This window comes from Epargyreus clarus, unplaced genomic scaffold (assembly GCF_041222505.1).
Source record: "Epargyreus clarus isolate Ecla_fem2 unplaced genomic scaffold, WU_Ecla_fem_2.2 ptg000018l, whole genome shotgun sequence".
Taxonomy (NCBI): domain Eukaryota; kingdom Metazoa; phylum Arthropoda; class Insecta; order Lepidoptera; family Hesperiidae; genus Epargyreus; species Epargyreus clarus.
The window spans coordinates 10215566-10233042 of record NW_027332226.1 but is presented as its reverse complement, the minus strand read 5'-3'; the positions used below and the strand labels follow the sequence as shown (position 1 = coordinate 10233042).

Below are 17477 nucleotides of genomic sequence, written 5' to 3'. Positions count from 1 at the left end.
CATCGACATGGATGTGAAAAGAAAACTCAAAACAGAAAATCCGTAAAGTAAAAAGAAATAAGTCCAATAGATGCCACCACATTAATAAATCATAACGATGTCGGTTATCGTCCATTACAATCGGTTCGGATTACAGATTTTCCAAAACACGAATACTAAAACAAAGATGTAAAACGAATATAACACTTAACTAATGTTCTTCGTAACTGCAATCGATTTTTCCAGCAATACTCCACAACACCTGTAAAAATATTTTTTTTACTAGATATTACGTGTAAAATCTTAGGGTAGGTCAGTTCAACCGTTGCCGTGGCGATGCAGTGCTCCACACTGGTGACAGTCACGCCATCTATTTACATAAACATACGACTGTATATTTTAATAAAGTTTTGTAGGATAAATAAAGTTTATCAATCTATGTCAGTTGTTTTTTTTTTGGCTATACTATATTTGTAACTCAGTAACTGTTTACATCCATAACTATATAAAAATATTATTCAATTCAATGAGAATACTTATAACGTGCATTTTATCTATATATATAAAAGCGAAAGGATACTCACGTTCGAAACGTATTAATCAAGGTTTTGCCGAAACTACTGAAGCTACAATCATGAAATTTGGAATATAGCTTCATTTTATAATGTAGATGCGCACTAAGAACGGATTTTTTGATATTCCACCATTAAGGGGGTTAAATGGGGGTTGAAAGTTAATATGAAAGTCCGTCAGTTTTAAAGCAAACTGGATGATAATTGGTATTTAGCTTTCTGATTTAAAGTAATAAAAATCTAATCTAAGGGTTTTTTCAAAATCAACCCTAAAGGTGGTTAAATAGGGGTTGACAGCTTATTTTAAATTTTGCCATTTTGAAAGCCAGCACTATGAAAGTTAGCCATTGCTTTACTGGTTAGATATAATAGAACTTTAGTTCTACCGTTTTTGGAAAATCAACCCCTATGTGGGTTAAATAAGGGTTGGAAGTTTGTATGGAATTCCCGCAGTTTTAATGCAAACTCTATGAAAGTCGGTATTTGGGGTCTCGATTAAAAATAATTAAATACGTATTTCACCATTTTTGGAAAATCAACCCTTAAGTTGGTAAAATAAGGGTTGACAGCTTATTATAAAATTTGCCAATTTGAAAGCCAGAACTATGAAAGTTAGCCATTGCTCTACTGGTTAGATATAGTAGAACTTTAATTCTACGGTTTATGGAAAATCAACCCTTATGTGGGTTAAATAAGGGTTGTAAGTTTGTATGAAAATCCCCCAGTTTTGATCTAATCTCTATGAAAATTTGTATTTAGCTTTTTGGTAGAAAATAATTAAACACTTATTTCATGGTTTTTGGAAAATCAACCCTTAAGTTGGTAAAATAAGGGTTGACAGCTTATTTTAGAATTTGCCTATTTGAAAGCCAGCACTGAGAAAGTTAGTCATTGCCTTACTGATTAGATATATTGGAACTTTAATTCTAGCATTTTTGGGAAAATCAACCCTTATATGGGTTAAATAAGGGTTGTTAGTTTGTATGAAAGTCCCCCAGTTTTGATGTAAACTGTATGAAAATCGGTATTTGAGTTTTCGATAGAAAATAATTAAACACCTATTTCACCATTTTTGGAAAATCAACCCTTAAGTTGGTAAAATAAGGGTTGACAGCTTATTTTAAAAAATTCCGATTTGAAAGCCAGCATTATGAAAGTTAGCCATTGTCTCACTGGTAAGATATAATGGAACTTTAATTCTATCGTTTTTGTAAAATTAACCCTTATTTGGGTTAAATACGGGTTGTAGGTTTGTATGAGAGTCCCCCAGTTTTGATGTAAACTGTATAAAAATCGGTATTTGGGTTTACGATAGAAAATAATTAATCACTTATTGCATTGTTTTTGGAAAATCATCCCTTAAGGTCGTTAAAGGGGGGTTGGAATTTTATTTCAAACTCCGTTAATTCGGAAGCAAGGTCTATAAAAATTTGCATTTGGCTTTCCTGTTGGAAATAATAGAACTTTTTAACACCATTTATGGAAAATCTACCCTTAAGAGGGAAAAATAGGGGTTGAAAGTTTGTTGGGAAGTCCGCAGATTTTGAAACAAAGTCTATGAAAATTGGTATTTAGCTTACTGATTGTAAATAATAGAACACCTATTTTACCGTTTTTGGAAAATCAACCCTTAAGTTCGATTAATGGGAAATAGAACTTTATTTTAAATTCGGTTAATTTGGAAACAAGGATTGTAAAAACAGCATTTAGCGTTCTGGTTCGAAATAATAGAGCTTATTTAACACCCTTTACGGAAAATCTACCCTTAAGAAGCTAAAATAGGGGTGGAAACTTCGTTTAGAAGTCCGCAGCTTTTTAAGCAAAGTCTATGAAAATTGTTAATTGGCTTTCTGATTGAAAATAATAGAACACCTATAAAACAGTTTTTGGAATATCAACCCTTCTGTTTACACATCTGTTTCAGCATTTTTAGCAACCCAACAATCAACCCCATTAGGGTGCTATAAGTAAAGAAAGTTTCTTTAAAAACCGTTATTGAAGTTACTTCCTTTGGCGTGTCTGGAAAAAGAACAGAGTGCAGAGAAGTTTAGTGTAAGGCGAAATTCCACGGGCCGTAGTAACATATATTTTTAACATGGCAATGTATTGTGCGTGCTGAAGTGCAGAACAGCGGTTTTTTAGGGTTCCGTACCTAATGGATAAAAACGGAACCCTATTACTAAGATTTCGCTGTCTGTCCGTCTGTCCGTGTGTCACAGGGCTCTATCTCTGGAACCGTAATAGATAGACATGTGAATTTTTTACAGAGGTTGCATAATGGTGGCTGCTATAACAACAAATACTAAAAATAAAAAAAAAGTTGAAAACAAAAAGGGAACCCCATACAACAAACTGCTATTCGTTATTTTTCCAACTAACCTTTGAACCGTTAGAGGTAGACAGTTCAAATTTTCACAATGTGTGTACTTTAATGGCTGTTGCAATATTAAATACTAGAAATTTAAAAAAATGAAAATTTTGGTTGTACTGAACCCTCCAGGTGCGGGTTTGACTTGCACTTGGCCAATTATTAGTAATCTGTGCGTTACCCGCGGGCCACAAGGGAAAGTCGCGGGCCACACACCACCCGTGGGTGTCGGGTTGCCAACCGCTGGTGTTGAATATTAGCTTCCAGAAATTTGCTGATAAAGTATTTATTGATGCATATGTACAAAGGATGTTTTTGAAATTCTACTAAGGAGGTAAAGGAAGTGTTATATGTATGTATACGGGAATCTTTTAGGTTGGAACTTAGAAACGTGAAATTTCAGATAACGTCTATTCAGACAAATGCACGACCACGTGGACGGGTGCAAATTTTATATATGATAATGCGTAAGTTTATTCAAATTGGCCTACATTTTGGTATACTGATTAGATACGTCGCAACTACTTTGGACACACTATGTGCCAACATTTTGTCCTGCCGTGGGGTATGGTTGTGGCTATGCGTGGATTAGTGATGGTGATGTGATAGATACATAGATGTTGGATAAAAATTTTGAGCTAGAACAGGGCTACAGTATCCCCTGCCTGTCGTACGAGACTAAAGGGGGACTTCTGGAGTTGCGGGTGGTAAGAATGAGAGCTCTAATCGCCCAGTCAGAGATCCTGGAAAGAACCACTGTATGTAAGGCCCCATAGATGGACGGTTCCTATGGAATAGTGTAAATAATAAATATTATATCCTACATGAAACTTATATTTTAAATAAAGTTTCATTACAGTCCACTAATTAGAGTTTTAGTGTATGTTTCTGAAGAAAGCTTGACCAATTTAGGTACACAGTGACGAAAAAAAAAGCTTTTATTAATTAAATATTAATGCTACTTTATTGTTAAAATTGTTAAAGGTACAAATTTACGATTACAGTTGTTTGTATGTCATATCATATTTTTTTATGCGGGCGAAGCCGCGGGTTCTGCTAGTTTTATATATGATAATGCGTAAGTTTATTCAAATTGGCCTACATTTTGGTATACTGATTAGATACGTCGCAACTACTTTGGACACACTATGTGCCAACATTTTGTCCTGCCGTGGGGTATGGTTGTGGCTATGCGTGGATTAGTGATGGTGATGTGATAGATACATAGATGTTGGATAAAAATTTTGAGCTAGAACAGGGCTACAGTATCCCCTGCCTGTCGTACGAGACTAAAGGGGGACTTCTGGAGTTGCGGGTGGTAAGAATGAGAGCTCTAATCGCCCAGTCAGAGATCCTGGAAAGAACCACTGTATGTAAGGCCCCATAGATGGACGGTTCCTATGGAATAGTGTAAATAATAAATATTATATCCTACATGAAACTTATATTTTAAATAAAGTTTCATTACAGTCCACTAATTAGAGTTTTAGTGTATGTTTCTGAAGAAAGCTTGACCAATTTAGGTACACAGTGACGAAAAAAAAAGCTTTTATTAATTAAATATTAATGCTACTTTATTGTTAAAATTGTTAAAGGTACAAATTTACGATTACAGTTGTTTGTATGTCATATCATATTTTTTTATGCGGGCGAAGCCGCGGGTTCTGCTAGTTTACTATAAAACAGTCTTACTACAATTAAAATGGAAGTTATGTATACCTAATGATATCAATCTGACTGGGGTCGTGCGATAGTCCATTGTCTTAAGGTGCATCTTAAATAAATTTAACATTAATTAATCCTGGAATCATAGGGACTCCTAAAAACTAATTTGTATTTTTCACACAATTAACCTACAGTAGGTATAGTCTGCGTAAAACTGCTAGTCCGCTCTGAATATACAAATGAATCGCGTAGCCATAACAAATTGTATGATTACACCTGCTCGGAACAACTTCAGAGCGGACTAGCAATTTGGCGCGGACATCGTAGAGAAATCGCACTAATGTGGATTTCCCTTAAGGTTACAACAAACAGTAAATAGGATTGCCAAATGTACTACTACTTAAAAACACTAACAAAAATTAAGTAAGGTATTGAATATTAACGTTAATATTACTTATAACAACTTGCAAAGTTACAAAAACAATAATATTCCACGATAAACAGTGCCTGGCTCCCGTGAAGTTTTTTTTTTTTTAAATATCTATTTATTTTCATTATAAATTTTGCTACTAAAATCACGTTTCGTCAATTTATTGCGTGCTTAATAAAATTGAATGATGAAAGTTTCACTAAAAATACATACATAATAACCAATCTTTCCATTTTCTGAGTTCGAAATTTGACAATTCTAACTTTGGTAGGAAAGATATAGATAGATTGGTTATTGATAAGGAATTGAATTGAAAAGAATGAATCATAACACAATTGTGTTTCCTACACTCCTACTGAAAAGATTTTTAGACTAGACTATGGACATTTATTTCTTTACTCTGTGAAATATACATAAAAACATTACGCACCTGTAGTTACATACCGATTCTGCTTGGTACCAATAAATAAGAAACTTCGCCATAACAAAACCAGAGAGCATTAGCTTTTAATAAAGTCGAAATGCAGAACAAGCTGCACTACAGCAGGTGCTAGCGCCACAAAATTCAAACCAACCAACATCACTACGGCTTTCTTTAATATCTAACTGCCTAAAGATAGTAATTTAAAGTTACTTACCAATGAAAAGAGCAGCGAGCAATCCAGCTAGTAGCAATAGGAGCGCGGTCCTGACGTCAGCAGCTCGAGCCGACGCGAAGCCAGAGGGTGGCGCGCATTGTGGCATACTGGGCACGAGCGCTGCTTCCAACCGACCCAGTATCCCACTACTCCGCAGTTGCAGCAGACTATAATGAAAATTAAAACGACTGTATTCTTCGATTAATCGATTTCAGATCACGATACCTACTATAGGTAATCGTGTTCCAACGCCTTTGCATTCGTTTGAGTTTAGCAGAAGCTAAACTTGCAAATCAGTATAATTGCTCTTGTAAGTAGAAACTTACAAGAGAAATTATACTGATAGTTCAACTTCCCTAAAATCATAAATATTCTCAGAAGGATGAACTTTAGCTACATTTAGCCAATGCTTATATATAACATAGCTATATTGTAACGTTTAATGTAAGAGCGCGCACTCCCCTCGTAAATATAACACACACACACACACACACACACACACAAAACCATGGCTGACACATCGTACATACAAACCACTTTAGAGAAACACTACCTTATAAGAATGGGCCTGGCATACGGAGATCCTGTAGGCAGGGGAAACGCCAGCTGAGCACTGGTAGAGGGAACCGGCAACTCTCGGAGAGCACATCGACCCCGCGCCTGGCTGAGAGTTCTGCCCAAACAGATTAACCATAGATTAGCCGCTTCTTTTCCATAACGAAACGCCTTATGAAGTGGTGGTGGTTTTATTGACATTTAAAAAGTACTCTGTAAATAACCTATTTTGGACAAAATTAAAAAAAAATACTAACTATCGCCTGAAATATTGTATGTATAACTACTTTGGATTTCTTTAGTTAAGTTCGCTAATTCTTTAGTTCGCGTTAAGATCCAAAGGAAAACAATTAACGGACAATTTGTAAGTGCCTCCGTAGGCCTATATAAATATTTCATTTCATTTATTATTTTTACTTAATTATAAAATTTCTGTCACATTAAAAAAGTACTTAAGTTTATGCTTAATTGAAAAGATTGTTAATTTTACTTTATTGTTTTACACCTGTTATTCATATTTGATCTTTCCAATTTTTACCAATGAAAACTGTGAATTTGACGATGTCCAGCATAAAGTACTCGTAATTTTCAAATGTCGATCACAGGTAGACATAATATTAGAAACATTGGAATGCCATCTCGTATTTATTGACGTGTAACATAGATTCCAGAATAAATTGGCCATAAATACGATATAACACAGTAAAAAAGAAAAGTCAAAAGAAAAAACGAAACGGTATTTGTTTCTGTATTCAAATAATGGTAAAAAGATGTGAGGGCCTTACTCGTTTGGCTTGGTTTCATAAACTAAAGCTAATTAAATTTTTGAAAGATACTCTTACAATAAGCACCTTTACAATTTAGTCACATCAGATTATATTAAAAATATTTTTCCTGGGATTCTCCTACAGAATGTTCTTATATTAAAAATAGCCAAGGTTTTTTAAATTTTATGCTATTTTTCATTATCGTTTTAAATCTTATGACGTGTGTATAAACCTTTATCCTTCTGCATTTTACTTAGTTTTATACTGCTTAACCTGCTTAACCCAGACCGGCGGGTCGGCGGTATATAAAGGTAAAATTATTATAAGTAGGTACAATGTTTTAGAGCTTACGAAATATACCGTATGAATTAATTAACCCTGGCATTTTCTTTTGGTAATTTATAAAAACCTGGACATAGCGTCAATCTTACATCAACCCATACTGTGTATTTTTTACCAAAAGGAGCAAGTGTTATGTTCGCAACTTTGAAGTTAGACCCAAATATTAAATCCGGAAATTCCGACAAACAGGTAAAGACAAGCTTTGGTGCTATCAATAAAGATTCTCTCTTTTCGGGTCAAAAAGCTAAGAATGAATGAACGTAACGAGGTCATTCGTTCAGTAGATTTTACTCCTCACATTAAAAAAGCTAAGAATGTATGGTCTACTAAGCGTAGAAGCTAATAAATATCCTATAATGAATATAATAAAATCCGTAATCTAGAAGTTGAGATCCAGTTGACTAGAATGAGGCGAGTGGGAGTAAGGATAGTGGATAGTCGTTTCATTGTTGTAGTAACTTTGGCTGTTCATCGAATATCGGTTTATATAAGGACGATCGACAATCGATCGATGTATGAACCAGATAGGGATCTATGTTAATCTTAGGCATGGATTTTTTTTATAATATAGGAGTAGCAGACGAGCATGCAGTCCACCTTCTTTTTTTTTTTTTATAATATGAGAGTAGCAGACGAGCATGCAGTCCACCTGTAATCAACCCCAGATAGGATTAGATTTTCCTACCTGAGGTCGGCCACATATGCGCCGCTACCCCTGAGGACTAAGCTGGAACGCCTCGGAAAAGTATAATCTCCCTTACCACATCCTTCAAACCAGACCCTTTCAACCAGAACCACAGAAGCACTCAACACTGCTGTTATGAGGCAGAAATAGGTGCAGCGGTGGTGCTGCCGGAGTCGAACCACAAAGGGTTCTACCACCTTCAAATATCACATCACATATATATCATAGATATCTGATTGAGTATTATTTAAAAATGTATGTGTTGATGATGAATATTCTTTTTAATTATATCAATCGATGGCATAGAGATATGAGTGTAGCATGTGTGATTGATTGTATCATTGATCGATACAATCAATCACACATGCTACACTCGGTCGATCGGTAGTCGTACTCTAGGTCACACCTGAGGGTGCTGCGGGCGGCGAGCTGGCCAGTGAAGAACGCGTAGTCCTGGCGTGCAGCACGAGCTAGCCCTTCCTCAGCAGAGGACACCAAGTTTTCAGCTTCGGAGTAACCTCGTATGTAAAACTCATTAAGCTGGACATCCTTTGTAGACTAAAAAAAATTTGAAGAACTTTAGGTAGGTATGAAATATTTTTTCGATATATATACTTTCTAAGTAATCAATAAGTTTTGATGTAATCGATAACAAAAAACAAGGCATAAACGTGACCTAACATTAATTAACAATTCAGATTATTATCCGATTACCTCCCACGTACTTAGCATTCTAATTAGACCAAATTAGGTAATTGGAAGCAATTACGTCGTGAAATTAATTCCATTTGCGGTGCCTGTACATTTAGTCCACTGAAATGTTACACTTGGGTTGCAACTGTCAAAGGTCAGAATTTTTATTTTCGATGTCAAAGGAGGTTAATATATGTAAAGCTGATCCTAATTTGTAGGGTCGTAACAGTTGTCTATCAGCTGCCATCACGTAAAAGTTCTTCTCGCTCTATTAAGCAACTATTCGTCGCCCAAAAATATGAGAACGATGTATGTACGAATGTAATTAAATTACATACGTATCTATAACTGTCATTCTATAACTTTGTCTGCCCTTTTTTCATTATCTTAGGTATTTTCGAGCACTTTAGATCCTTGGACTGCGATTCTTTCTTTAATATCTTCAATGACCCGCGTTTGAGCCGTTTGCCTATATCTGGTTCATTATAGCAGACTCCACAAAAAACTATTTAGAAAATAGGTCATAACAGAAATCAACGACATAACTTCAAATTATGTCTCCGTCGACATAGCACGGCCGAGGCCTCTACCATAGACCACACATCCTTACTACTTACTAATATTATAAATCCGAAAGTAACTGTCTGTCTGTCTATCTGTCTGTCTGGTTGTCTCTTCTTCACGCCTAAACAACTGAACCGATTTTAATGAAATTTTGTACAAAGATAGTCTTAAACATGAGAAAGGACATAGGATAGTTTTTATCCCGGAAATACCACGGGAACTAGGGATGGCTATCTAAGATCGATTAATCGGTGAATCTTTTGGACCAAAAAGTCGTTTATTTTAATCGATATTAGTAAGGATTGAATCGTAAACTATGCATTTGATCAAGTGATGATCTTTAGCAAAGTTGATGTCTAAGAAAGAACCCACGAAGGTTTGGGAGTTGGAAGATGGCGCCATTGTCATTCCAATGAAGGTACAAATTTTCTGTTTTATGTATGTCATATTATTTCTTAAAAATGCGGGCGAAGTCGCGGGCACCACCAGTTTCAATATATTCTTACCATGAGATACATTTGGTCTGCTCCATTTCGTATGTAACCAATCTTGAAATTAGGTGATTGAAGTACATCAGCGACAGTTTCCACGCTGGGCACTCGCACCGACAAAACGGACGTGATAAATGCTGCATATGCGTTGTACGTCACCACCGCAAAAAGCAAGCATACTATTAAGACTATACTGGCTGCTGGATTTGGAGGGGTCCATGGTCCACCTTCAAGAAAGTGAAACAAGTTTACAAGCCACAAAAATTACATTAAACATAAGTCATTTATTCTATGTAAGGTGTGCTCAGGATATGCGTTTAAGGACCTTAACTGCACTACCTTAAAGTTATCTAAGATTGGCAATGAACGTGTTATAGAAAATACCTACATACAGATATAATATTTTAGAAATCTAGGTCAAGCAAATAGACTATAGTAAGTCTTACTATATTTAAAACAGACCTTGCTGACACAGAATTCCAACCGACCATAATAATGCTTCCGTGCAACTAATAGTTCGTGTTTCGTTGCAAAGTTTTGTAGCAACTCTACTAATCAGGACAACCGTGATAGCAGCAATGAGGGCCACTGCAACCACACACGCCACCAAGCGGGCGCTGAACGGAGCTAAGAATATATCGCGCACTGCTGAGGTTTCTTGATGACGAATGTAGATATTACACCTGGAAATATGTACATTTTTAAAACACCTACATTTTTATTTCGCAGATCTCCTACTGACATTAGGAATTTTATAGAAGTAGTACTGAAGATTGACTTGAAATGGCTCATATACGTATATCTCTCTCACCAGAACCTTCAAACCCGAATACAACTGCCATGGAATTAACTTGAAGGCGAAAACATAAGTTTCTAGTTTCTCTTTAGTCGTTCACTCTTGACAGAGCGGTCGTGGTTTCACGATGTTGCATCGGTTCTGGACGATGCCACCCTTGCGATGCGCCTCCACTTGTTGCGGTCTTCAGCGTTGCGGCAACATTGGGTAATGGACGATTGTGTGGTACTCTTTATTAAGTCGGTCCAACGTGTAGGAGATCGTCCGCGTGACCGCTTGCCTTCCATGTGCCCTTGGACAACGAGCCGTTCCATGGAGTTTTGATTTCGGACAACGTGTCCGAAGTTTCTAGTGCTAACAATCGATTTGGAATGGAATTTAAATTTTAAACCATAGCTGTTATGTTCAATATTTTTTACTGTTAGTACGTACATAGTCCCTGCTATCGGAAATATGAAATCCATATCTTGATATCGAGATGTAAGAGCCGTAACAGGTTCGAGAGCCACGTCCACGGAAGAGTCCATGAGCGCTCCGAGAAGACCAGTCCACACTCCTTCATATGTCCGGAAACCTAACTTCCCGTAGTATCGAGTCACGGATCTATTAAAAGAAATGATAAATAACACATTTTTAAAGTTAAACAACTACCAGGTGAAGTAAGGCTACAGAAAGATAAGTAAATAGGGTATGTGACACAATGTTATAAAAATAACTTAAATATAGTATTTATCGATTTCCATTTTTTTACCTGTGTCGCCATAGTAGGTAAATACTAAATAGCTGTAACGAAAGCAAATGTATCTTCTTTAAGAAAGCCCTTACGTTATATTTAAACGAATGTTGATAAAATCGAGGATATCATCCAGCAACACGGGGGCAGCAGGTCTCTCATCATCCATTACCGTTGTTCCATCATCACTAATATTACATCTACCAACTATCAGTTCTTCACCCAAAAAGTTCCGTTCCTCCACTGAATATGGCACTTCTAATCTTAACATGGAACTGCCTTGTATCCAAACACCTACAACATAATTCAATTCTAACAACGCAGTAATTATTACGATTATATGTCCAAATAGGTAGGTACATATTAATTTAAGTAATTGAACATCACCTTCGGATAGGTGAAATAAAGGGTGAACTCGTAACATAATTAGTACGCTTCAAAATTTTGTTTAGAAGGCTAAATCTTAAGTTATAGATTAAATTTAAGAAGTTACAAATAATATTACCCAAATACGAAGCGTAAAGCGTAGAGTTAGTTCGAACTTTGAAATATTGCACGACGTGAATCCCTCCGGTAAAGTATCTGATTCCGTAACTTTTACTCCAATTAGTAAATTGTTGTCTCAATGAAAATCTACTTACATTTAACGTTTGAAATAATCTCGAATTGTTGAGACTTGTAATACCTGACCGAAGTAGTGGCATCACTTTACCAAACGTTGTATATTCGGCATTTCTTGTAATATTCTTAAATCTTAGGGACGTACGATAATAGTTTATTTCGAATTCATTTTTTATGCAATTATATTCTGGACAACTATTTCGGCGATCATGCTTTCTTAAATTAAAATTATAATTGTTTCCACGTTTGTTATTGCTATAAACAAAGTTAGTGTCACAAAGCCCGAGCAACTCAGAATGTTTTTCCGTGTTCCGAGGATAAATAACAATAGTGTTCTGATCAAAACGAAATGCCGTTATATTCAAAACACTGTTGAAAAGTTGGAGATCACGCTCCGATCTTGCTAACAATAGCCAATCATACGAAGCTGTATTCAATTCCATATTTGTGAGCTGAAAATTCAAAATGACGGATAGAATTTAATAATAAATTTTCAGAGTTATTTATTCAGCTGTATATTTCTGAATAGGAAGCTCAAACAAGTGACATTTTAATTTTAAAGTTGTGACCTCAGTTATTTACCCAGCGATTCTCAATTATAGCTTCGCATACCCCTTTTAAAAATATGGTCATAGATCGAATAAGATGTTTTATTAAAAACTAAAATAGTAATATTCAAACTCTCATAGATGTGTTAATATGATAGATATAAGTGGGATTTTTTATTGACTTGGTTAGCTAAGTAGGTATAGTCCGAAAGGTCTAAGCTGAGCTTTGCATTAGTGTGAGTGGACACAAAAGTAGAGTCAGATAAAAAACTTGCAAAAATAAATTATATAATTTTTATTTAGGTACATAAGTTGAAGAGGTATTCTTGTATATATTTAAATAAATGATAGTAAAAAAATATTTTTACAATATGCAATGAAATTAACTAAATAAACTTTGTAGTATTTAAACCCACCATTTTGTTACATTGTACAATTTTATGAGAATATCAGATGTCGCGTAAGTCTAGATAGACTCAGAGCTAAGTCTGTGATTTGATAATTGTACAATGCAGAAGAATGGTAGATTTAACTACAACAAAGTTTATTTTATTTACTTTTATTTTTTAGTCTATCTTTACATTTTTTATAAAATTCAATTTCATGAATTGTACCAAGTATTAACGTTTCATTTATAGCTAATTAAAAAATATTTTTGTTACATTTCAACAAAAAAAAAATTTTTGATATTTTAAATTATTCGCCACATTCACGTTTATTTATATTAGATGCTACGAGTATTTTATTAAAAAATAGAATACAAAAACAAAATATTAAATATTAAACAATTCTGCCACCAGTACATGAAGTGAGGAAAATGCACGATGGCCAAAAATCAGTATAAACCGGTTTAAATCAATTAAAAGAGGCATCGCGCTTAACACGTTCAGTGCCAACGGCTCGCCCGAGTTGACATAAATTTCGTTTGTTTTTCGCTAAACGCGTCCGTCCGTATTTTCTACTGAAAGTCAAAATTTAGACTAAATAAACGCTAATATGAACATTTACACGGTGGCTCTAATTCACGACTATATTTATAATTTAAGAAAAAAGAAATGCATTATACAATGCTTTGAATTACAATTGCATTGTCCACTGCCGCAGTTCTTCGACTTTTTAATCAATGATTTATTATATGACAATAAAAACATAAATTATTTATTATTAAAAAGTACATAACTTTTGTTTTGGAAGAAAAATATAACAATGGTATTGAATTCCGATTCGACATAATTTTTAAATTAGTACGTAGTGCCAGCGACTCGCCTGACGAGTTCATCGTGAAATATAGACGGCAACTTAAGAAGGAATTAACAAAATCGTATTGGCATTGAACCTGTTAAATCTGACTTCACACCTACACCATCCATGTGCACTCATACACCAGCAAAGCTCACCTTAGGCCTCGCGGACTATAACTGGCATAATGTAAATTTTGTCACGTGCCCTCTAACTTTTAACTGGCGTACTGCAAGTGGTACGTGTGCTCAACTTTGAGAAACCCTGCTACGATGTATAGATAGGAGTTAGTTATGTATTATTATAAAAATAAATATTTGCAGAATCTTTAAAAAAATATTTAAATCGCGTATTAGTGGTGCTAGGATGTTTGCGTAATAGTTACCTCGTTTACAGTTTTACTTAGTCGCTCGGTGTTATTTCGTCGAAGCGGCGGAGATAATACCACGATGCCCACGCGAGAGCGTACTCGAATGTTGCTACGAACTTCAATGGCTGCTGCTACTCCGTTTATGGCTAAGCATTTTACTAATCGGACTATAGCCCAGCGACAACCTACAATAAATATGTTAGTAAAGCAATCGCAAATCAATCGAGAAGGATCTAAGCCATACAACATTATACTAGCTAAATGCAGATTGGTGGACATCACACACACATTTGCGCACTTTTTTACTGATCTGTCAGGCATGTTACCTCGCAATACTTTCGTTCAACTTTTAAACACGTGACAAATAATGAGTTTCTTATACGCGTATAAATTTGAAACACAGTACTGTATATCTGGGATTCTGACCCGGGACACTCTGAGTAAGAAACCGAATTTCTAATCCCTAGGCTATCACTGCTTAATAAATGTATATGAAGCCTAAAAGTGAATACAAATGAAAAATATAGGTACTAATTAACTATTTAATATAAAACTTACTTGGTTCAAGATTGACGGGATAGATAATGGCCTGTTGCCAGCCGCGCCACACTGCGAAATCCACGATGAAAGGTAGCGAGACAAGCCCAGATTTAGGACATATTGTATGGGCACCCACACATAGTCCCAACAATACTATTAGTACCCCGAGTTGTCCCATGGTCAACTGAAAATTAACAGCTGTCAAAATGTACAGGTTCGTGTCCAACATTGTTCACAAGAATCGAGCAGGAATATCAGAATTTAGCTTTGACTTTTATATGCCCCGTTACGTAGAAAAAAAGAACAAATTAAATTACATAGACTGGTGGCAGAGACCGTATAGATTCGCGCTACTATGATGCACTAATTAACCTGATTAAAGAAACTGTGTAAATGGAATCGTACAATTTTACATAGATTCAACCCTTCGTGGTTTAACTGCAAAAGGAATCACTACTACTGGTTTCTAAAACAGTATTAAACTTTTTTGTGTGACAGGGTAAAGCAAGACACTTTCAGAATTTCCAAGTTCATCGACATTGGCTGTAATACAACATCTTTATAGGGATCGTTAAGCTTGACTCAATTTATTATTAACAAGTAGCGTGTCCTTTGAACAACGGACTAAACTATGCATATTCCATTTATATACTCGCTGTCTTTGTAGGTTTACCTATTATATACATCAACCCCAATACACGACAACGCAATACAATACACTGGGCTGACATTTAAGGCTATGTAACTCCATTCACAAAAGGTAGTTTAGATAGATCTACATTAACACAATACAATTGACAATATTATGGATGACTTACGAGTAAGTGAACCATACATCAATAGGACTGCTAAGTTAATTAATGGACGAATTGATGGAATGGAATGAATTTTTAATTTTGAACTATTGGAACACACATCACTGTTGATATTAATGTCTATGCTTTATGTCAAATAAAATTGAATATGTCGAGAAAATCTTGGTGATTTTTATAATTCTCCAATGTATTATTTCTTCAATTTTTTGATATTAAAATTTTATACATCAATCAGTTTTATCAATTATAATAATAGTTATTACAAAACTTTGGGTAACTGTATAACTTTAAATGTCTATTTTTTTATTATAGAACAGTAGTAAACTATTATGCAGCCTATCTGATGGTAAGTGACCACTAGAACTACCCATGGACATCTATGAACAACTTTTTTTTTATAATAAAGGAGTAGCAGACGAGCATGCCGTCCACCTGATGGTAAGTGGCTACTGCCGCCCATGGACATCTGTTATCAACCCCAGATAGGATTAGATATTCCTACCTGAGGTCGGCCACAGATGCGCTGCTACCCTTGAGGACTAAGCTGGAATGCCTCGGAAAAGTATGTCTCTCTTACCACACCCTTCAAAACGGAACACAGCAGTGTTTAACACTGCTGTTATTAGGCAGAAATAGGTGTGGCGGTGGTGCCGCCGGAGTCGAACCACAAAGTGTTCTACCACCTTCAAATCCATTCCCAGTCCCAGGTAGTACAGTCCAGGTAGACAAAGGCAGGTAGAGTCCCAGTTCTACTCCATGTAGAACTGGGTCTCTACCTGCCTTACTGCCTACCTGCCTAAGGGCTATGATCATCTCATATGTAGGTAAGTCAATTGGTATCCACATCAATCTAGTTAAACGCAAAGACTGCCGCAGGCTAGAAATAGTTGTGACGATGGTAGCTCCTATTCACTTAGGTATACTTAAAGCACCTTTCAAACATTCATTTTGTACAGGTACAAATTACGACGAAAATGTAGATCCATATCCATTCTTTAAATTGAAATTAGAAACATCGAAACGCTGACATTAAGCGTTTCTCTTATGTTTATTTTCAAATTGTTTACGTTAGAGATTGCTCGATCTATGCAGACGCCAATAGTTACGACATGTATATTTGTAAAGTATCGCTCTAGGACGCAGAGGTGTGTTATAAGTGACAATATTATGATTTCAATTAACGAGAGCTGGCGAAAAAAATGATGAAAACGCCGAATTCTTCTTCAGTAAACTATCGCAGCGAGTCGTGTCTGCGTTGTGTTTCAACAGTACCCAATAATAATTCCTCTGCGTGATGATTTTTCAAAAATGCTAACTGGATCGAACAGCGTGAGTAGTCCTTTTTATGTACTCTAGCAATCGTTTTTGGGGGTTAATTCGGACGGATCGGGCTGAAATTTGACGTGCAGGTTTGATTTTGATCAATTCTACCCCCAAGGGAATAAAATAGAGAATGAAAATGTTACTTCGTAACGCGAGCGAAGCCGCGGGCAAAAGCTCGTAAACTAATAAAATCAAATAAATATTGCACCGGCACCTAGATGATTCGAAACAATGATATTTTTAAAATAATTTAGTTAAGATTATTTTAATATTTAAAAAAAAAATCTTAACTTAATACATTAACTATCTAATAATTAAGCCAACTACAAATATAACCCGTTTGAACGATACATAAAACAAACAGATCTACGAATTTTCTACTAATCTTGTGTGAGTTTTGTGTTGAACTTACCTCACGCCAAACTTCGTTTAAACTTACATAAATAATATCATTTTAACATATAGGTACCTGCTTATTTTTTTCTTATTTTAGATTACATACAGGTACAACTTACATACATACTATGCGCTACTATGATGCACTAATTAACCTGATTAAAGGAACCGTATAAATGTAATCGTACAATTTTACATAGATTCAACCCTTCGTGGTTCAACTGTAAAGGCGTCACTACTACTGGTTTATTATAGTATTAAACTTTTGACAGGGTAAAACAAGACTTTCAGAATTTCCAAGTTCATCGACATTGGCTGTAATACAACATCTTTATAGGGATCGTTAA

General features: G+C 35.5%; 1 protein-coding gene across 1 annotated transcript; it reads right to left on the bottom strand.

Annotated features, from left to right (window-relative positions):
* Window positions 1-155: 155 nt before the first annotated feature.
* Window positions 156-14825, bottom strand: LOC140749647 (uncharacterized). Its single transcript, XM_073082761.1, has 11 exons — window positions 14615-14825; window positions 14072-14241; window positions 11784-12351; window positions 11371-11572; window positions 10978-11148; window positions 10212-10432; window positions 9765-9976; window positions 8408-8559; window positions 6206-6325; window positions 5653-5819; window positions 156-241 (listed from the first exon to the last, which is right to left on the bottom strand). Exons 1-11 carry the CDS (start codon window positions 14823-14825, stop codon window positions 156-158), a joined length of 2280 nt encoding a protein of 759 aa, XP_072938862.1.
* Between the last annotated feature and the right edge of the window lie 2652 nt (window positions 14826-17477).

Bases quoted from the DNA above. Each gene is read 5' to 3' on its own strand.
- LOC140749647 (XM_073082761.1), bottom strand. From the start codon at position 14,825: ATGTTGGACACGAACCTGTACATTTTGACAGCTGTTAATTTTCAGTTG. The intron at 11,573-11,783 runs GTAATATTATTT...ATTATGTTGTAG, and splicing joins GCTTTACGCTTCGTATTTGG to GTGTTTGGATACAAGGCAGT. The intron at 6,326-8,407 runs GTGTGACCTAGA...CTGTTTGGGCAG, and splicing joins GCCGCCCGCAGCACCCTCAG to AACTCTCAGCCAGGCGCGGG.